At 29.7% G+C, this 21,538-nt stretch overlaps 3 protein-coding genes across 4 annotated transcripts; 2 read left to right on the forward strand and 1 right to left on the reverse strand.

Annotated features, from left to right (window-relative positions):
- The first annotated feature begins 4,370 nt into the window (after positions 1–4,370).
- Positions 4,371–5,905, forward strand: LOC137830206 (cytochrome c oxidase subunit 5C-2). Of its 2 annotated transcripts, none has more exons than XM_068637398.2 (2): positions 4,371–4,435; positions 5,497–5,905. In XM_068637398.2, exon 2 carries the CDS (start codon positions 5,526–5,528, stop codon positions 5,718–5,720), a length of 195 nt encoding a protein of 64 aa, XP_068493499.1. In that variant the 5' UTR covers positions 4,371–4,435; positions 5,497–5,525; the 3' UTR covers positions 5,721–5,905. The 2 variants fall into 2 exon arrangements, with proteins under 2 accessions (XP_068493499.1, XP_090161358.1); XM_090305232.1 differs by having other exon boundaries at positions 4,412–4,535.
- Positions 5,906–11,309: 5,404 nt separating this feature from the next.
- On the forward strand, positions 11,310–12,205 carry LOC137829413 (calvin cycle protein CP12-2, chloroplastic). The gene has a single exon (XM_068636214.2). The coding sequence runs from the start codon at positions 11,538–11,540 to the stop codon at positions 11,931–11,933; it is 396 nt and encodes a 131-aa protein (XP_068492315.2). The 5' UTR covers positions 11,310–11,537; the 3' UTR covers positions 11,934–12,205.
- A 4,590-nt stretch (positions 12,206–16,795) lies between these two features.
- Positions 16,796–17,917, reverse strand: LOC137829414 (bZIP transcription factor 53). The gene has a single exon (XM_068636215.2). It carries the CDS (start codon positions 17,497–17,499, stop codon positions 17,050–17,052), a length of 450 nt encoding a protein of 149 aa, XP_068492316.1. The 5' UTR covers positions 17,500–17,917; the 3' UTR covers positions 16,796–17,049.
- Positions 17,918–21,538: the final 3,621 nt, after the last annotated feature.

Below are 21,538 nucleotides of genomic sequence, written 5' to 3' on the forward strand. Positions count from 1 at the left end.
CACATAATATTCTTACACATAAGAGTAACAATCCAAAATGAACCACATATGGTTGAACATTAGGATGAGACACCCCAAATTTAATTATCTTACGATAATGGGAGACCAACTTAACTTTCCCGATCCTAAGGACAAAAATTTTCAATGATTAAAACACATGCAAATTAAACAGATAAAACTACAAAAAAAAATATAGTAAATTTATTGACACTTACTTCACCATCTCATAGTCTCACAACTACATGATCTGCACAACTAACTAACAGAGAAAGAGGTCTGAAGGTCCTTTAGCAAATCCTTCAACCACATCAAGTACTTGATATGCATCACGTACTTGTTGTGCATTAGGTACAACAAATATAGTGTCATCAACACCTTGACCATGATTTCTTCTCTAAACAGATGTCGTAAGTGTCAACCTACCACCAGTCCCATCACCCTATGATCCACCACCTATAGTTCTAGCCATTTGTGCAAAATTCCACTCCAAACAACATTCAATAAAATAAAAAACAAAACAGCATTTAAAATTTTAATTTAAAATGCATCCAAACCGGATTGCACATTCCAGTATATACTCCATAAAACACAAATTAGTTTGTACATTCTGGTATACAATAAAAAAAACACAAATCGGTACACAATTACAAATATACACCAGATTGAACATACCGATATGATATTCAAAAGATATACATCAGTTCGTACATTCCAATATGTATAACTGGATTTAGATATACATACCAGAATGTACAAACCGATATATTAATAGGAAATGTACACCGATTTGTACATTCCAATATGTATATTCGGATTCCAACACTCAAACAACGTGGGAAAAAAACTCAGAAAATTCAAAAATGATGGGTGCAACATTCATAACAAAAGAAAATGAGACTCGCCTTCACTACAATGCTTCCTTCAACCTTGCATGTCTCGCCTGGCACTCTAAAAAAATGTAACCTTTCTTGGACCACCAAGGAGGTGGCACTGTTGTGGAGAGAAATGGAGAAATGGAGGTGCACTGCTTAAAAAATAAGAAGTGAAGGATTGTGGTATGATGAGAATAGAGAAATAGGATTTTAAATTTTTAATAAAGGATATAAATGTAATTTCATATTAACTAATGGAGATGTATGAATGAACAATAAGGGTATAGGAAGGAACAATGAGGTGTAGAGAGAATTTGTCATATAACGATATGGCCAAAAAAGGGTGCTAAAACCGCATTTGGTAGGTTAACTTAGTTAACTTAAGAAAGACACAAAAATATATATAAAAAATATGTACATATCATTTATCAAAATATATTATTTAATATATAATAGTATGAAATTATTTCCAGTTTTACTAACATTAAGATTTTTTTTTCTAAAATAAATTTCATAATTTTATTTTTCTAATAGTTAAAATATTTTTTATTTTATAAGTTTTCATTTATATTTTATAATAAATATCTACATTTAAACAAATTAAATATTACGATAGATAAACATAAATAACGAGAGAAAAATATATTGAATTTGAGAACTATAGAACAAAAAAAAATCCATAACAAACATTATTCTTTATCATAATATTAATTTAGAAAGCAATTACGTTAAAGTTATAAAAAAAACACCCACATATATATATATATGATAAAAATATAAAATTATTGAAAAGAAATATATTTACATATACATTAAACTAACATCATATTAATTTACTTTTTTTAAAAATGAACTTGGTAGGACAATAATTTTTAACTCAATCTATAGATATCAATACTTGTTGAAGTAAGAAGGAGAAATAGAAAATGAAATCATACAACTTTTCTCATTACTTTGTATCATAACAAACCTTTGCGATAACTATCTTGTTCTCTAATAGGTTCACAAGTTTGCTAAAAAAAAGAGTACATTGAGAAGTGTTTCACTCAACCTCGTGATACGAGTCAAAATTTTGTAATTAAGAGATGGGGATACCTTTTACCTTTGCAATAACTATTTTGTCTCTCTAATAGGTTCACAAGTTTGATAAAAAAAAAAGACATCGAAGGTGTTTAATCAATCTCGTGATACGAGCAAAAAATGTTCTTAACTAAAAGATGTGGATACCCTTTAGTTAGAACATGCAATACTTATGTCATGTCTTTACTTATATTCAAATGTTCTATTTATAAATCGTTATTCCTCTCGTAACTAATTAGGTCTAAATGATTATTTAGTTGTTTTAAAAGCATTAAGTCATATAGAATCCCATTAATAGTTGAGATTCATCATGGAATAGTTTTAATTGTGAATAAGTTTGTTTGATTATAAGATATTTTATTTTTATTTTTTATTTTTATTTTTAGATTATATGTAATTGTGACTTGAAAATAATATGTCCTTGCGACAAAGATAATCAAATATATTGGGATAATTTCCTACCAAAAACAAAAGTAAAAAAATATTTATATATGATTACATTTTTTTATGTTATTTGAAAAAAAATATGCAAAAATTATTAATTAAGTTTCAATTATTGATGTTAATTGTATAAACTAATATGTAAAAATAATAATCATTTCAATGTATTTAATATTAATTAATCAATTAAGACTAAAATAAATATTTATATGTTTAAATTGTATATTATATTTTAAAAAGTAAGTTAGTTCATCGTTTGATGTATTTAATAGTTAGGTGAAGGTAAAATCTATAGTCTACCCAACTAGTTTTTTAGGATGAATTTTCACTCCTAATTAAAGCTAAAAAGTTGGAGGAAGAATGCAAAGAAATCTAACAAAATTAGTGACTTTTTAATTATAGTTTAGTCTGCAATCAATCTATTTTGTACATACCTAAATATGAGTTTAGTTTGGTTGGAAGGATAACTTGGTTATTCCTTAGTTAAGTTTCTTCTTTCTTTTTTAGATATAAGACTAGGCAAGAGGAGTGTTTAGCTACTCCTTCTCACAACCATACCTCTATATATAAATGTCACATATGAACCTTCACCATTACTTTGATCATATGCAAAAGATTCGATTCTTTTTTTCCTTGGAGAGTTCTTGTTTTGAGTAAAAATCAAATGACCATCTTCTTTCTTTTGCTTATCTCCGAATGACACATAGGATAGTCAAAGTTCCATGTGTGAAGCTTCTAAATGCACCAATTCTTTTTCCAAAGACTATTTCTTTTCTACTCTTCTTCCTTCCTTTCTTGTCCTAACCCTTCTTTGTTTCTTTACTTCTTAGAACCTTTGTTTTTGTGCAAGTTTACCTCAAAATGCAAGTTTACCAAGAATCAAGTTTATTTTATGTCTCATAGTTAGAGCAATACAATGTCCATGGCCTCACTCCAATCTCTATTGGTTATGTCATCCCTAACCTTGAGCACAAGGATTTTGTCCAAAAAGGAAGTAATGATAAAACTACGATGTAGTCATGTACGAAGCCCAACACCATGCCTAGTTGACTAAAAGACTTATAAATACTAGTGAAAACATATACACTTATACATATTTGTGTTTATTTTTTTAAGATCATAAAAAATGAATTATTATAATAAAATCAATTAAAAAAAGTATTTCTAAAATTTATATTGAAGTTATAAAAAGTTATTTACAAAAAAAAAAATCATAAAAGTATTTTTTATTAACTTTATAATGTTAAAATTATATAATAAAAGTACTTGTAATTTCTCAATAAAATAAAAATAAGAAATACCTCATTCCTCTTAAAGAAAATCCAAAAACCACTTTAAATTTATTACTCTACAAATATCTAACAAATTTGCATCTCATAAATACATTTATTATTGGGGTAAAAAAATCAGAGCTCTAGGAGAAAAAAAAAGTTGGTGTTTCTGATTGTGCCCCCATCAAATTGTTAGAATCCTCTCATTTATTTTAGGATGGCTTTATGAAATGTAAATGCAAAAGAGGTAACAAAGGCTCTTTATTCCTTCATACATAACTTCTTCGGCAACCCCATAAGTCATGAAAAGATCATTTTATCTTTAAAAAATATATTTTGAATTTTATAATATCGATTTTTTTTTTCTATTTACACCTCTCAGATTATAAAATTCGAAAATATCTAATAGATTCTATAATTTATAATATTTTTTTCTTTAAAAAATACATTCTAGATAACTATTTTCATATCTAGAAATACCTTACATATTTTATAATCCGAAAATAAATTCTGAATTTTATAATCCATTTTTTTTCAAAATCACTCATTTCGAAATGAAAAACATAAATAGAATAAAAAATATTTTAAGTATTTTAAGAAGTATGGGTGCTAAAAGAAACTATGGAGGTGCAGGAAGAAATAGCCGAAAACAAATATTGAGTTTGGGCCTAGAGCCCAGGAAGAGCCGTGGCCTTTCATAGATACTAATGGACTTGGGTGTGCTTTTACCCGCACTATCTCGACGACCGTCTTCGCCTGCGTATCTCTCTGGTGAGTTCTCTCTCCTTTCTCCGCCATTGAATATTATTGTAGATCTTCAAACCCTACCTCTTCACGCACTACAGCTTTTTGACTCTTCGTCTTTCTATCGGTAATAATTTTCTCCATTCACTGTGATTTGCTCCGACAAAATTCTTGTCCACTCTGCTGACCATTTTTTATTTACGATAAAAATTTGGGGGAAAAGTGGATAAATGGGTTCAGATTAAAATTATTGTTGTTAAACGTTGAAATCTTGCATTGGGTTAAACTATCGATGTTCATCATGATCAAATCTGATGAAATTCAACGTTGTAGAAATAGTTTTTTTATTGTTTTATTGGGAAATAATTTGTAATTTATATGCTAGCTTTTTATTTATGTTTTGGGCAGTGGGGGTTTCGTGTTAAAGGTTAGTTGACCAGATGAAGCTATACTGCTGGACATGAACAAAATGAATTAGGTTTAAATAATGGTTGCCTTTTTTTTGGTCCATAGACTTGAACCTCCAGTGTTTTGAAGACTTTATCTCGGACTAATTTTGCTCTGTTGGGAACTAATAAAAGTCTGGCTAAACATTCTGCCAAGGATCGACCTTGGATTCTAATGATTGATGTATTCATTGCGTAGCTATAACCTTGATGTTCTAATGGTCTATGCATTCATTTTTTAGGGTTGTTTATTTTAATTGGGAATGCAACTGTCAGCATTCATGATTTGTTTGGTTGTCTAAAGTTTGGTACATCCTGATAAACTTGATCGAAAATTTAGGATTAATTCCTTAAAAATTTTCAGCCCCAGTTTTATTAGTTTGCGAAACTATCATGGGGACATATGAGGGGCAATGGCTCCTGTGTTTCCCTTCTTTTGTGATTAAAGAGAAAGTTTCAACTAGTCAGTGAAATGTTTTGGGTTTCGGTGTCACATCTGTTTTACATCCCTCGCGTTGTTTTTCCTTCATTCTCTTGAATTAAATCAGGCCATCAAATTGTTAAAGTTTAATTGGCCTCTTTTGAACTGTCTCCAATTTAATATGTTTAAATATTTACAAATCGATGTTTTGTAATTTGTAGAATTGACAAGCTTAAAGACAAACACTTAAATGGCCGGTGGTAGGATTGCCCATGCTACCTTGAAAGGTCCAAGTGTGGTAAAGGAGATAATAATTGGAACAGTACTCGGCTTAGCTGCTGGTAGTGTGTGGAAGATGCACCACTGGAATGAGCAGAGGAAAGTCAGGACCTTCTACGATTTACTTGAAAAGGGTGAGATCGGTGTTGTGTTGGAGGAACAGTAAAAATGTTCTTGCTTTGTTGTCTATGCTCCATTTATAGGCTTTTACCTCTGCTATATTCAATTTGGCTCTTTGAGTGTAAATGAGCCAACATACTGATGAGATTGAAAAGAATAAGTTTCTTGCACCGATTGAGTACTATGTCGGCTTGTAAAATTTCATACGGTTATGCTCTAATTTTTGGATTATTCTCTTCTTGTTGCACAGCTGTAGATGTTTTTGTTTTCTGTTTTATTTTTTCTCTGCATATTTTTTGTTACATGTTTTAAGAACTCAATGCATATTTGGAAGTTGCTGGATGTAATCTTTTATGTTAGTATATGTTATTCGGTTGGGTTTGTGCTTATTGCAATTGCACTTGGGCTCGACATAGAAAATTGGTGTAAGGGTAACGGTCAGTGTTTTATCTGCTTTCCTTTCCATCATCCCTGAATTTCAAAATCATAGTTACCATCTGGACTATGTAAATAGGCATCAGTGCATCCAGGATATAAAATCCCTCCCAAATGTGGACTATTCCAGTTCTAGACTTAAAAACTGTAAATTTGTGTATAATATATGTTTTCGAGGGGTGAGTGTTAGTGCAATAGTAAGGTTGTTGCCTTTTGACTTGGAGGTTGTGGGTTTATATCTTGGAAACAACCTCTCCCTTAGCAGCTGTAAGACCGTATATTTACCCTCTCCAAATCACACTTGGTTAGAGCCTCGTACATTAGGCTACCCTATTTAATATACTAGTCTCCCTACCCGTGCAAAGTATGGAGAAGAAAAATATTTTTACTTAATAAATTGAGAAGATAGAATTGGTTTTAGCTAATTTTATAGCTTCAGGGTTTTGTTGTTTGCGTAAAAATGGAAGTAATTGGCTGATAGCATTAGCTGTTCTAAGTAAGATATTTAATTGTTTATTTTCATTCTTTGAAAACACAAACTCATATATGACTAATAAATTTTTTGTATAACACTTTTCTTAATTTATAGTTTTAAAAGTTTTTAATTGAACAACAATCTATATTTGTTATTTTAAGTCCTTTTTTTCATTGTTTTTGGATCTTACTATATGATGAAAATTTGCGTGATAATTCACAATATGAATCTTAATATGGTAACCTTGATTTCCCTTGATTAGATTACAAGTGAGTATGAGAAGTGTGGTGGTGTGATAAAAAGAAAGTAAATAATGCATGTTAGATGTGTAGTATATACGTATTCGTGTATTATTTCTATTATTTGAGAACCGTTTATTTTCATATACTACGCCTTTTTTTTTTCCTTGGTTGTATTTTTTTTATCGTGGGTAGAGTACAAACATAATTTTCACTGGATCAGAAACTGAGAATGTTAAACAGGGTACAATAGATTACAAAAAAAATCACAAACAATATATGTGGTTCGATTATAATCAATCTATCTACGTGTTCACTATGATAATTTCTGAAACACGTGTATATCTGAAACAAATGTATAGTGGTGCAATTTCAAAATACCATGAGATGCCATCAGTCACAAGATAATTAAATAGAAGGGCTAAATTATATTTTATCAAAATAAATCTCCACTTTAGTTTAATAGTATAAAACACTTAATTTATCTAAGCCCGTTAGAAACTTAATCACCCATCAATTTGATTAAATTCAAATTCAAACAATGAAAGAACTTGTTATCTTCATGTTGAGACTTTCGTCACTTTCACAAATTCACGACCAATCTTTTCTCTCACAAAGTGCAGCTTCACATCAATGTGTTTTGTTCTTGCATCTTCAGCTTTTCGGTTAGACCCTTAAGTCACAAGACTTCTTTTATTGCTTTTGTCATGGCAATAACCTTTGCTTCAGTGGTTGACAAAGGCACTATCTTCTGGAGACTAGTCTTCCAACTGATGTGCATTAAACACATAGAGATTTCCTTGTGTCCATGTATCCAGCAAAATCTGAGTCAACATACCCTTCTATGGGAACTTCTTCAACTGATTGTCTAGCTTTACCATAAACCAAGACTCTTCCAAGTAACCCCTTCAAGTACTGAATGATCCACTCAAGAGCTTGTTAATGTGCTCTTCCAGAGTTAGATACAAATTTGCGTACAACACTCACAACATAAGTTATGTCAAGGCGTGTGCAGACTATTGTATACATCAGGGAACCAACCAAATTTGCATATGAAGTACCATCTATATAGCATTGTTCCTCGACCATTTTTTAGGAGACAATTCATCATTCAACTTATAGTGGGAAACAAGTAGTGTGGAAACAAGTTTCAAGTTTGTCTAGTGATCTCAATCCTCTAACTTTCTGACAACTTTCAAGTCCTTCATCTCAAACTCGTTATTAGTTCATATTTAACCTTTCTCACATCATATTTAATTTGGCTTGCTATCAAAATATCACCAATATACAACAAAAATATAATAAATATATTGGTTGCTAAAAACTTAAAATAGATGCAAGTGTCATGCATGTAATATCTTGAACATCTAGCTTACCTTTCCTAATATGAGTATACACAATACAACCAAAATTCATAGACGATCAAGGTTGGGGGATTACTTGACTAGTCTTATTTTGGAGTCTTCATTTCCAGAGTTGTTGAAGGACATCTATTTATCGGATGCAGTGTTCACATAATTTCAAGTAGTCAATTCTATCACTTCCAAACAAGCCTTATTTGTTTAGTTCCACAAGTCCATTTTCACTTATATGACCTAACCTTATGTGACATAACTCAATTTTGGAATAAATGGTACTTTCAGTGATAGACGTTGACCCAAAAATTACAGCACCATTCAAGACATACATGCCATTCTTTCTCACATCCTTCATCACCACCATGGACCTCGAAAGTATCTTCACAATCCCCTCTTCACCTTTAAAAATATATCCTTTCTTCTCAAGTTTTCCAATGGATATTATATTTTTTTCAAGTTAATTATATACCTAACTTTTTCAAGCATCCTTTCGGTTCCACCATGAGGACAAAACTTCATTGTTCCAATTTCACTTATCTTACATAACTTGTTATCACCAAGGAAAATATACCCACCTTCATGTTATGAAAATTGTTAAAACCATAGACGTTTTAGTGTCATATGAACGAGTAGTTAGAGTCTAAAATCCATTCACAATCATCAACACTACTCAACACCACGAGGACCTTTGATGATTCATGAATGTCTTTCACCACAACTATTTCACCAGAAGTAGATGATCTTTCATACCGCTTACCAGATCCAAAAGGTTTATTTGTATTTCCAAACATATGCTTCAAATGACAATATTTTGTTGTGTGACCTTTCTTCCTACAATGATAACATCTAAGAGAATTCACTACCTTCCTACCACGAGTCTTTGACTTAGATTGACATTTAGTCTTTCCTCCATTTTCACGATTAGACGATCTTCCTTTTGTTACTAGGACATATGTATAATTTGACTTCTTCACATCAAACCTCTCATTCTACTCTTTCGAGTTCAAAGCCGCCTGAACCTTCTCAAAAGATAGACTTTCTCTCCCATTCAGCAAAGTCTCCTTCAAACAATCATGCGTCTTTGACAAAGCACATAGTAACAACAATATTTGATTTTCATCATCAATTTAAATATTAAATTCATCTAGTTATTTATTAACAACTTTGTCATTACTCATCTTAAACGAGTATAACATCTACTTCAGGTATAAACGGTTAACCATGGGGCTTGGTCATATACAAGCTTCATTCATAATCCCGCTACAATCATCTTTTATATACTTGCAATTTTTTTCTCTTCTCTAAGCTTTTGCAACTTTTTTCTTTTCTTTACATATTTTTTTTTAAAATAAAAACAAATTTTAGTGTATGAATGACAATTTGATTTTTCATAATTTTAAGTGATTTTGTTTTACTATTAAACAACTTAAATTACACATTTAATATTTTTATAAAATAAAAAAATTAGAGGAAACTATTGAATTTCATGATATTGTGTTGATGATTATGTATAGTAAATACTACATAATTTAAGTTTACGCGTGTGTGTAATAAAGAATATTTATGTATTTTTAATGTTGTAGTATATTCGTTGAATTTATAATACATTTTAAATAATTTCAAAATTGTATGAAATATTGTATACTTTATTTAATTAAGTAATGTAACAAATTAACTTATATTCCTAGAGTAATTTAACTATTTTTTTACATTTGATGTTATAGAAAAAATGGAAATATAGTAATAGGTGAGGTTAACATAGTAAATTATATTTTTTATAAGTTTAAAATATAATTAAATGTAAAATAAATAAATAAAAAATTATTATAATTATTTATTGAAAAAAGGTAATTTTAACTTTTACACTTTTTAAGAAAGTAAAAATTAATAATAATAATGGCATAAACAAATAATAGACGGCATGTCATATATTGTGATATTAAAAATGTGTGAATAATTTATTGTGTTATAATGTTAAAATGTATGTGCTTCCATGTTTTTTAATTTTAAAATACAATTAAATATAAAATAGAAATATGATAATTACAATTAATAAAACATTTTATCAAATATTACATTTGATATTTTTTATTAGATGCTTTCTTTTTCAAAACCCACTATCATATTAATAGTTCGCTTTTTATAAATCATATTCATAAACCATTGTGGTAATATAAAATTATTTATATACATAAAAATGAACGTAATATATACTTTTCAAAATATGCCAAACATTAATATTTTAATTAATTAGTTATTGTGTGACTTTAACATAAATATTTATAATGATATAAACCTACAATTTAACGACTAGATGGAAAAATATAAAATTATTAACAATAATATTTAATAAAATTTATAAGAATTTGATGATTATCTGTAAATTCAAAACTTAGATATACTAAAAAAAAAACTAGGGGTGGCGTGTAGAAGGGTTATGTGTGACGATTTTTTTTTACACAAAGACAAATGACACGTGTAATTTATACATTTCAGTTGAGTCATTATTTTATTTTCCATAGAGTTGAAGAAATAAAGCTTAACTTTTAATTTAAATAGTTTAAATATATATTCAAAGAGTGTATTTTTTTTATTTTTTATTTTGCATTTTTTATCTTTATACCTTTATCTTGATATGAAAGGTTAAATTGATTCCTTTACATTGAATTACTCTGTTTTGATAGATAAAAGTTTCGTGTATGCTTTTTTCAAGTGAAAGTAACTTGCGAGATATTTATTTCTTTCTGGCTGAAAAAACAATCACAGAGATCATCAGCAGCATGCATCATAACACATCAGAGAATTATGGTTGGTATTAATGCTGTAAACGTATCCCAAAAAAGAGTTTACGAGTTTCGAACAAACACGCAATAGATTAGATAAATAGGTAGCCTACGTTTTCTAACTATTTTGTTTGTAATATTTTACGGCAACTATCACAACATTGGTTGGCTACAACACGAGAGGGTCAATGATTTTTTCTCGTCCAAGCATAAATCCTTTAAGGAGCACCAAAATATCAAGATTTTAGTCCAAAATTCTAGAACCTCCTTAACAAGAGACCAAACCAAACACAACAAAGGTTCCAAAAAACTAAGAAATTAATTAGCAATGTGTGTTTTTTTTTTTTTTTTTTGACGAAATGAAAATATCTGTTGGGCTAAAAACAAAAAGAGGGTAAGTGTTGGACGTGGAAAGGAACAAGTGGTTGTGAGAAGATAAGTAATATGCGTACACATATTAAGCAGCATTGGTTATATATATCTATAGCCAATTATCTCGCTATACATCCCCTCGTAACACAAAACCTCTTCACTGCAACACTTCCATTCAGCTAAGAAAAGAGGAACAAAACAATGGCAGCAATAGCAGGTGGTGTCAGTCTTTCAAGCCCAACCAGAGTATTTGCTAATGCCAAGGGATCAGACACACCGCTAAAGGCCCAGCCAATTAGGTTCCCGCTCTTCAGGCCCATACAAAAGTGGCCCGGTTTGGTTGGGGTGGGGAAGGTCCGGCCCATTCACGCAACGCCGGAAAAGTTATCGGAGAAGGTGGAAGAGAGCATAAAGAGCGCGGAGGAGACCTGCTCGGGAGGCGGCGCTGACGCGGAATGCGCGGCAGCGTGGGATGAGGTGGAGGAGCTGAGCGCGGCAGCAAGCCACGCCAGAGAGAAGCAGCAGCAGTCTGACCCGCTGGAGAACTACTGCAAGGAAAACCCGGAAACCGACGAGTGTCGCACTTATGATAATTAAGACATCGATAAACATGTATTAATTAATTCTTATTTATAAATTATAAGCATAATTCAAAGCAGTGGTTCTCCCTTGCTTGTGTTGTGGTGGATGCTTAATTAGGTGCAAGTTTTACACCTCCAAATCTCTAACATGCACATGGTTGCATGCTTTTAGGTTCTCTAGTTACCTCTCCCATTCAAGTAATGGAGAAGCATACATGTACACGTTCCCACATCAATAGCTGGAATTTCAAATTTGTTTATATTATTAAAAATACGAGGGTTTACTCACATCGAATATAGAATATGTTTTGTAATAAAAAAATCAAAAATAAAGAGGAAAGAACAAATAGTGAGAGGAGAAAACTTGAGAGAAAAAATTGAGTAAAGGGTAGTTGTTTCGTTGTTAACCCTGTCGATTTTTTGCAATGGTCCGCAGTCAAGTTCTTTGCCTCTGAAAATTAAGTAAATTAAATTAAATAATATGATTGAAATATAATTATGAATTTAAATATAATTTAAAAAATAAAAAAGGTTTATTGATTGGTGTGAAAAGTTATCTCTTTTTAAAAATTAGTCTATTTGAAGAGTTGATATAAGAATAGAGAGAAAGAATTATGTCACCACAACAAAGGTAGGATGTTTAACATTGATCATTAAGAGAGTGTGGCAAACAAGAAATTAGAAAAAGTCAAAATAAAGAAATAAGAAGATTGAAGAACTTACTCATATTATCTCATGTATTGAAGTAATGGTTTTTTACATTATTATAATGCACGTGAGAACCATAAATTGTAAGATGTCAATGTTATGTATTTTGTATTTTTTATATAATATTTGAGTAAGATTATTTAAATTTATGATTATCCATAAATGATGTTTTTCAAAAAAAATTGAATTCTAATTTTAAAAAATATGAATTTATGAATGAAGATTTGTTTAGTAATTAAATTACTATAAAATTTTCCACCCTTTTATATTGAAACATCAAAGTAGTGATTTCATTGCTCAAACTTTTGGCTCCACGCCACAAGTTGAATTACTTTATTTTAGGTAAACAATTAGGCCTTCGTGTAGAAGAGGAAAGCAGTGAGCACCTTCTCCTAATTAAAGTGAGTGGGTCATTCTTAAATTATTTAGCCGACCATTTCTTTTTCTTCTTGTGTCAAGGCTTCAGAATCATATACTTCCTTTCTTGATGTCGAATTACAAAGCCTGCATTTATGTAGAATGGGCACGGGGTCATGACATTATTAAGCTTCTACTACATCGTTCAAATTTTCATTTAATTTACTTATTAAATATTTTGAATTGAAATGATAATACCTATTATTTACAAATTGTATTAATTTTGTAATTAATTGTGTAATCAAGATTTGTGTATTCCTTGGTCTTGAGCAACTACATGGAGTGATGTGATATGATTGGATTATCCTTTAAACTATTTATATGTGAGTTATAATAGTTGTTTCACAGGTGTTATGTATTCATTATAAATTGAAGATGAGTGAATTAAGTAAATCAATTCGTAGGAGACTTGGTAGTGTGGATCGACAATATTAAAGATCACTTCATAAACATTTTACCAACTTAATTATGTTATGTCTATTGTATGAATAATTGTATGAAATTCGTAATTTACGCATATGAGATGAGTGTATTATATTACTTTAAAACTTTCTTACAACTTTTATTCCAATATAAGACTTTTATAAGCTCCACTCTCAAATTATTACTTTATTGTTTTTCTTATTATTTAAGATGTCATGTCAGCATATACTTTAATGGAAATGTCTTATAAAATTAAGATATTATAAAATTAAGATCTTAAACTTATGTTATGATAGTGTGTATAACCTAAATAGTTTTTTTATTTTTACTTAGGATTAGAATTAAGATTGTATGATTATGTATTAATGGACATTACATAAAGTATAAGATCTATTACAAGAATATAACATCTGAATTTCTTTCTCACTATAAACAATTTTTATTCACCATTAAATATTAATTACATAATGAATATGAACGGTTAACAAATCCTTATTCGAGTTTTTATTTTAAAACAACGTTAAATTAACAAAATAAACAATTTTGTTAATAATATTGCAAGAAATAACAAAATATAAATAAGGCATGCAATGTCAAATATTTTAACTTAGAAAAGAGAATTCTGATATTGGCTTGAACCTAGTATTCAATAGATTTATTTAACCTTTTCTTTTTCTTATATTATAAGATAGTCAAACATTATTCTTTATTAATCAATCCCAAAACAATCGTTAAGCCCATTTTCCACTTGTTAAAAAAATTTGCTTTTGGTACCACTATATGAACCGGTCCATCCTTTTTTTAAATCATTCGTTAAATTCATTTCAACATTGTATTTAATAATTAATATTTCACTATTTAATTACAACAAATAAACGCAGTATACTTTAGTCCATCCACAAAATTATTCCCAATCATTGTCATTTTTTTGTTGAATTAAATATTTAATTATATAATTTGTTAACCAGCCGCAGCGAGAGAAACGAAGATTGAAAGTGAAAATACGAAGTGGTTGGTGACATTATTTTAATCTAAAGCAGACATTTGAAATAGATTTCACGTTACTTGGTAAATCACGCGCGAAGCTTCGAGGGTATTACAACGCAAACATTTTGAAAGGAATAATCGGAATCAAGTCAAAAAGATACCTTAACAGTCAATGTAAAGCAAGGAATCAAGAATATTCCACTGCTTTTAATACGGGGAGAAAGAAACCATCACAGATTTCAAAAAAAGAAAATATTAATTTGACCTCAGTGTAAGATTGTGATGTGGTGTAATGTAACTTCAAAATTACTTTACTTAATTAGATAATAAGGTTTTAATTTTTTTAAATTACTTTACCTTTTCATGTGAGGTTTTAATTTTAATCAAAGATTTTTTTTTTTAAATATAGGATGGTTAATACGTAAAAATATACTAATTTATAACTATGATAATACAACTTTAAAACTATTCTATCTTTATAGATGAGATTTACGATTTAATAAAAAATTATTTATTCTTTTTAAGTATAGAGTGGTCAAAATATAAGGACTCCCTCCAAAATTGGATTTGCTAATTCCTAAGTTGTCACCTCACTCATAAAAAATTAACATGAATTTATTTCAATAATAAAAAACTATTTTTCTAAAACTATTTTTTCTACTTTTTTTTACTCAATAAGAAGAAATCCATATTTCAAGAAGTAGCTTTTTTTATGAGAAAAACATCACTTCGTATCAGGAACCTTTTTAAGGAAAAAAAAAAAAGCTCTGATATTACATAGATATCCTTTAAAAAAATTTGACTAGATACTCAATTTCTCCCTAAAGATTGAGGCATTCTTTAATAGATATTTGATTTTTGAAAAACAAATTGTTATGTGTAAGTGGTGAGAAAGAAAAATGTGATACAAAAGAAAAATATTTCGAAGATTTAAATGAATTTGATAAACATCAAATAAGTTCAGTAATTAAGAAAAAATAAGAAAAAAACTTTTTTAAATGAAATCAAACAAAAGATTAAAGATAACAATGTCTCTCTTTTTAATATTTATCAATTTAAGAAAACTGTTTTATAATTGTTTAGAAAAATATTTAATAGTTTTATAATTTAAAAAATCACAACAACATTCAAATAGAACATTTAGTTTAATTTGACCACATTTTATATTAAATTTAAATCAAATAAAATCAAATAAAATCAAACTGCCTTTAATTTTAATATTTAGGTCTTAAGATTATTTAATAAAAAATCGAATTAAAATTAATTGTAAACAGTGATGCATATACACAAACAATTGATTAAAACAAAATATGATAATTATCCTACATTAACACTTAAAATTATTATTTTGGGATTTTTTTTGTAAGACTTAAAGTCGACTACTTTTAAATTAGGAATGAAAATAATCAGTTGATTTTTTTAAATGTATGTTTAAATTTGATGGACAAAATTTGGTTAACTCAACTTCATATTTTAAATTTAAACATTTTTTAAAAGAGGAACACTATATCAAATTAGCAACATAAAGTTTATTCATCTTGACTTAACTAATTTATTTACAATCTAAATAAAATATAACAACATTCTAAAAGAAATCATACCTACAGTATGAACTAATTAAGTTAAGAGTAAATAATTTCATAGTAACAATTTTTCAAGAAGAGGCTCATTTATTTTTATAATTTCTCTTTTTATTTCATGATATTTAACGATATTAATTATTTATTACTGAGCAGGTTAGAAATAAGAAAGAGGAGTTGAAGTTCGTTCAATTACTTTTTGAGCTATGTTATTGGGAGTTTATGTAAAATATTTGAAATCAAACGAATATGTTTTTCATGGGTTGTCAGTTTATCAATCTCTTCCAAAACAATTAAACACGTTTTATGTTTTATATCTCAAAATCTATATTCAATTGACTATGTACTATTTAATAAGGGAAAATTAGAAGACCATTTTGTACTATTAATATACAGGGGACAATACAGTTGTTAATCACGAGGAAAGGAAAACAAATGTTAATTTTGCAATTTTAATGTTTGATAAAATAAAATTTTCTTTAAACAAACAGTTAAAAATAAACTTAAACATGATTATAAAAATAAACAGAGTTATTGTAGATGTCGATCTCCGATAATTGACACAGTAAAAACATTCAAATAATTAAATTTTAAATACATTCTAATCAGATTATATTCTTAAAAATTATTAATTAATTTATAGTTTTGTTAATTTAATAAGAACAAATTTATAAACTAAAATAAAAAGTCCCTAGGGCAATAAAAACCAGTGAGGGCCACAATGCTTAACGAATTTGGGACAACTACAATCCATGGCGAATACTTTGTCAAAAATAGAACACATAATCCAGTTTTTAATTTCAAACACAACAATGATAATAATACAAAAGGGAGAGACTGCACGACAGAGCAGATGCATTTCGCATTAAACGGAACTGCGAACGCAAAACGAACGATCCTATAATATAAAACAACCTATAATATAACACATAAAAATTAAAACCCACACCAACACACACTATCATTCAAACACAACCATTTCCTTAATTTATTTGCCCACACCAAAACCTAATTAAATTATGAAGCGAACAGTCCTTGAATTCCATGGAGGAACATGTCCGGCGACGCCATCATAGGGTGGGGGATCTGCCAGGGATTGAAGAGATGGTCCGGAATCTGGGGGATCTCGACGGAGAGATCGCCGGCCGCTTCGGCGATCTCAAGAATTGAATTTAGAAAGCGCAAGCGATCGGCGAGTTCCATTGTCTGAGCTCTGATGATGTCGTTGCCAGCTTCCATCTCAACGTACGCTTCCTTCTTCGCCTTTATGCTCTGAGCCAGAGCCGCGTTTTCGCTTTGCAATCGGCTCGCTTCCTCGGTTAGGGTTTCCAGCTGCTTCTGCTTTCGCATGCGCGATCTCCGGGCCGATTCGCGGTTCGACTCCATCCGCTTCCTCTTCCTTTCGTTCACCGCTGGATCTCCTCCCTCCGACGATCCTGAACTCGCAGGACGTTGAATCGAAGCCATTGTATTCGAATTTGGTGGTTTTGCCAAGTTTATGGAAATTAGGGTTTTGTAGATCTAATTAATTGTTAGAAATCTGAGAAAAAAAAAGGGGGAAATGAAAAGGCTAGGGGATTGAGAGGGAGTTCATGAGAAAACGTAGAACCAGTAGAGGAAGACGACGGAGAAGGAGTGCTGAAGACGGATTCGACGCATGGGATTCGCCAGGGTCATAGAAATTCCGTAAACATTTGATTTGGAACAAGGTGAAACAGAAGAGCTAGATCGAAGAAAGGATAGGGTTTATGAAGACAGAAAGAAGAGAAGGGAAATTGGGGATTGAAAAAAGAGATGCAACGAAGGCAAGATTTGGGGTAGGTAGAAGAATCTGGGGAAGGTGAAAAGGTTTATCCGAAGAAGGTTTGAAGATAGGTGAGAGTTAGGTTTTATAGAAAAAATGATGGGATAGGGTGGGTGGAAAACGTGCTAGGGTGCACTGGCATAGGAATAATTAATTGGAATTTTTTATTTTTTTTTAGGGCTTAATGACAACGCGTCATAGCTGGCTCCAACGTGACTGTCAGGGAAAGAAACAGCTATTTTCCTCACACTTCCCAACACTTTTCAACTCTTACCTTTCCCTCTCTCTATTATTTAAGTGGAGTAATTAAAAAGATAACTTAAATAAATCTATATATTTTGTTGCATGCCCGTGAATGATTACATATAGGATGTGTCTTTAATTAAATTATAATACGATTTTCATTTCAAACATAAAAAGAGTTAATGTTCCCAAAATAAACACCCTATTTTTTGTAGTGAATTTATTTTTATTAGTTTCGAAATTAGGGCAAAAAAAAACACATAAGAATATGTATAATTGAAAAAGTAAATACAAATTAATATTTACCCTATATTCACACTAAAAAGGAGTTTACTGGTCATGAATTAATAATTAATGTAAAATTGTTTTCCTATCAATTATATTAAATAATGATATATATATATATATGTATGTAATTTAACTTATTTTCTTTATAAATAATAAACTATTATTTTTTATTATATCAATATTATTAGGGCATTAGTAATTTTTTACATCAACATTACTTAATTTGTAATGTTAAATTAAAATGTAATTTAATTTTTTAATTTAAATTGCATAAAAAATGTAATCTAAAAAATACTAAAAATAGTGCAATAATTAAAATAAATAGTTAATACTCAGATAAGAAAATATATTTTAAAATATATAAGATAGTAGTAGAAAAAATTGCATACACTAGAAGGTAGATGAAGAAACTTATAATTTAAAATTTAAAAATTCTTAATATAAACTAATTAAGGTAGTTTATCAAATATTTTCATATTAATTAAACTAATTAATAATAGATAATGTATTAATGTTAGAAAATACATTCTTAATGAGTAAAATTTTGACGTAAATGTGAGGAATGCCTGAAACATTTATCAATGCTCAAATAAATATTGTTTCAGTAAGAGATAAGCACGAGATTTACTCACACTTAATATTTTTAATAAAAGAAGAAACAAATTACAGAGAAGGGACAAAATAATTTTAAAAGGTCTTTAAAAAGAGAATTCATTAAAATCAATTAATTGTTGGGATAAAATGAAAATTTGATATTTTAGAGGGAAAAAAAATCAAACTAAGACTGAGACCTATGAAACATAATCTCTATTTTTCCAATTGAAACAATTAATCTTTAATTTTTTTTTTAACTCTTACCATTATAACAATTTAGAAACTAACTTTTTATTATTTTGTTTTTTTTTCAGTGAATATTGTACTTAAATAGTCAATTGTTCTTTGTAGGATCGATATCTATCCTTATGAACAAATAATTATTTTTGACAACACGGTACACTTGCTGTAAAAAGTCATCAGCTACCTCCTGGGACTATTTGGTCGTTAGTAGTACACTTACCCCTTCATGCTTAAGGGAATTATCCTAAAGAGTCTTAACATGGTTACCTCATGAGTTGGTTATGGATGGGGATGCATGTGTTCAATCAACTTGTAACGAATTCGTATAATTGATTTGTGTTGGGTGTATACGATTGATTTCTTCCTTTTAGTAGCACTTTTCTTCCTTCCTCATCCTCTCATAATGTTCGAGTTTCAATTCTCGGTCGTACCTGCAAAAGGTTATCGGAAGCTCAAGTGAGTATTCCGTATTTAGATGCAATTAATGTTGTAATAATGACATATATTTACCTTTGTTGTTGTGCCTATTTATAGTATCTGATGACTTATTTAGTGTTTGGCCTAGATCAAGGCATGTGTCGTAATTAACATTTGAATTACCTAGTTTTCCTACAGTTTAATTAATGTTAATATGCGCTTTAATTAATACATTTACCTCTATGTCGTTCGATTGGTAATGGGTATCGAACGTTTTGCGACCATTCGAAACTTAGACGTACACTTGCCCTCAAACTCGAGGAAATTATCCCAAAGAGTCTTAACATGGTTACCTCATGAGTTGATTATGGATGGGGATGCATGTGTTCGGTCAATCTATAACGAATCCGTATGATTGGCTTGTGTTGGGTTTGTATGATTGATTCCTTCCCTTTTGTCACACTTTCCTTCCTTCGTCCTCTTCTCTTAACGTTCGGGTTTTGATTCTCAGTTGGGGAGTGCACATGCAAAAGGTTCTCTAACACTCTAGTGAGTATTCAGTATTCGAGTGTAATTAATGTTGTACATTTGACTTGGTTGTTGCACCTATTTACAGTATCTGATAAACCCATTTATTATTGGGCATTGATTAAGGTGTGTCACAATTAGCATTTGTATTACCTAATTTATGTAGGATTTAATTAATGTTAATATGTACTTTAACTAATATATTTACCTTCATGACGTTCGGTCAGTACCACGTACCGATATGTCATAGGACCATTCGACCCCTAACAGTACTAAAATGTATGATACTTTAAGGAGGTTTTGGAATCCAAGATTTTTACGAAGATTTTGAAACTCATGATATTTTATGTAATATGAAAAAATGGGTCAACTCGATTCATTTTGGTTTGACGTGTCTCTGACCGTCCAAAAGCAAGATGTGACGGTTAGCCGTCAATATTATGCAATAAAATTGTGAAAAATCTATAAAATTAATTTTTTCTATAATTCAGTAATTTAAGATTCAATTTATTTACTATACAATTTTGAAAAAGAAGGTAACCTTTCAAATCATATAACTTATAGTCAAAATGACATAAATTCTAGCTTACAGAATTTAGAAAAAAAAAACTCATGTAATAATAAAGTGAACCGCGTAAATTATAATAATATTTTTGCACTCTTGAATTGCAAAATGGATATGGCATTTTTGGATGGTTAAATTTAAAATATATTTTTCACTGTTTGATTTAACAATTTGGAATATGATGCATGTGATGGGCTACTACTTTAGCAATGTAAATGGAATTAAAAGGAAGAAATTAGTGGGAAGAAAGGTGACATTATTTGTTGTTCCGGAAGTGATAATCCAAAGGGGTTAGGACGTCCAAAGTATCTCATGTCATACACAATACATTATAGATTATATGTTTTTATTTATTTATTTATTTTGGATTATTAAAAACAAGTATTTTTCTATCAAGAATAAGCTTTTAAATTGCACAATTAAAAACAAAAAAACTTTCCCGATGAAGAATAAGCTTTCAAATTACACAATTAAAAACAAAAAAATTTCACAATTTTTACTTTTGGTTGATTGGTTCATACTGTTGTGTTAAAATGAATAATCCAATTTTTTTACAGATCTAAGGTATTCCTGAAGAAACCAAAAACGTGAAATCACATGAATGAAGGACAAAAGTCATGGTGGTGTAGAAAGCAAAAACGTAGTTGCTTTAGCCAATTTATCAGGATAAGCAAACTGGGCCAGACAAGTCATTGACAGACTGGTTGCACCCCATAGGTTCGTGCGCACCCCCATAAACATTGTAATTCCAAAAATACCCCTCTGTAAAATAGTTAATAAAGTTTGAAGTGTTATGTAACTTTCTAATTATCTCAAAGTATCTT

This window comes from Phaseolus vulgaris, chromosome 7 (genome assembly GCF_051622355.1).
Source record: "Phaseolus vulgaris cultivar YP4 chromosome 7, ASM5162235v1, whole genome shotgun sequence".
NCBI lineage: Eukaryota > Viridiplantae > Streptophyta > Magnoliopsida > Fabales > Fabaceae > Phaseolus > Phaseolus vulgaris.

What these genes read in the sequence shown, in the direction of transcription:
- LOC137829414 (XM_068636215.2), bottom strand. Translation starts at nt 17,499, where the DNA reads ATGGCTTCGATTCAACGTCCTGCGAGTTCAGGATCGTCGGAGGGAGGA.
- LOC137829413 (XM_068636214.2), top strand. Translation starts at nt 11,538, where the DNA reads ATGGCAGCAATAGCAGGTGGTGTCAGTCTTTCAAGCCCAACCAGAGTA.
- LOC137830206 (XM_068637398.2), top strand. Translation starts at nt 5,526, where the DNA reads ATGGCCGGTGGTAGGATTGCCCATGCTACCTTGAAAGGTCCAAGTGTG.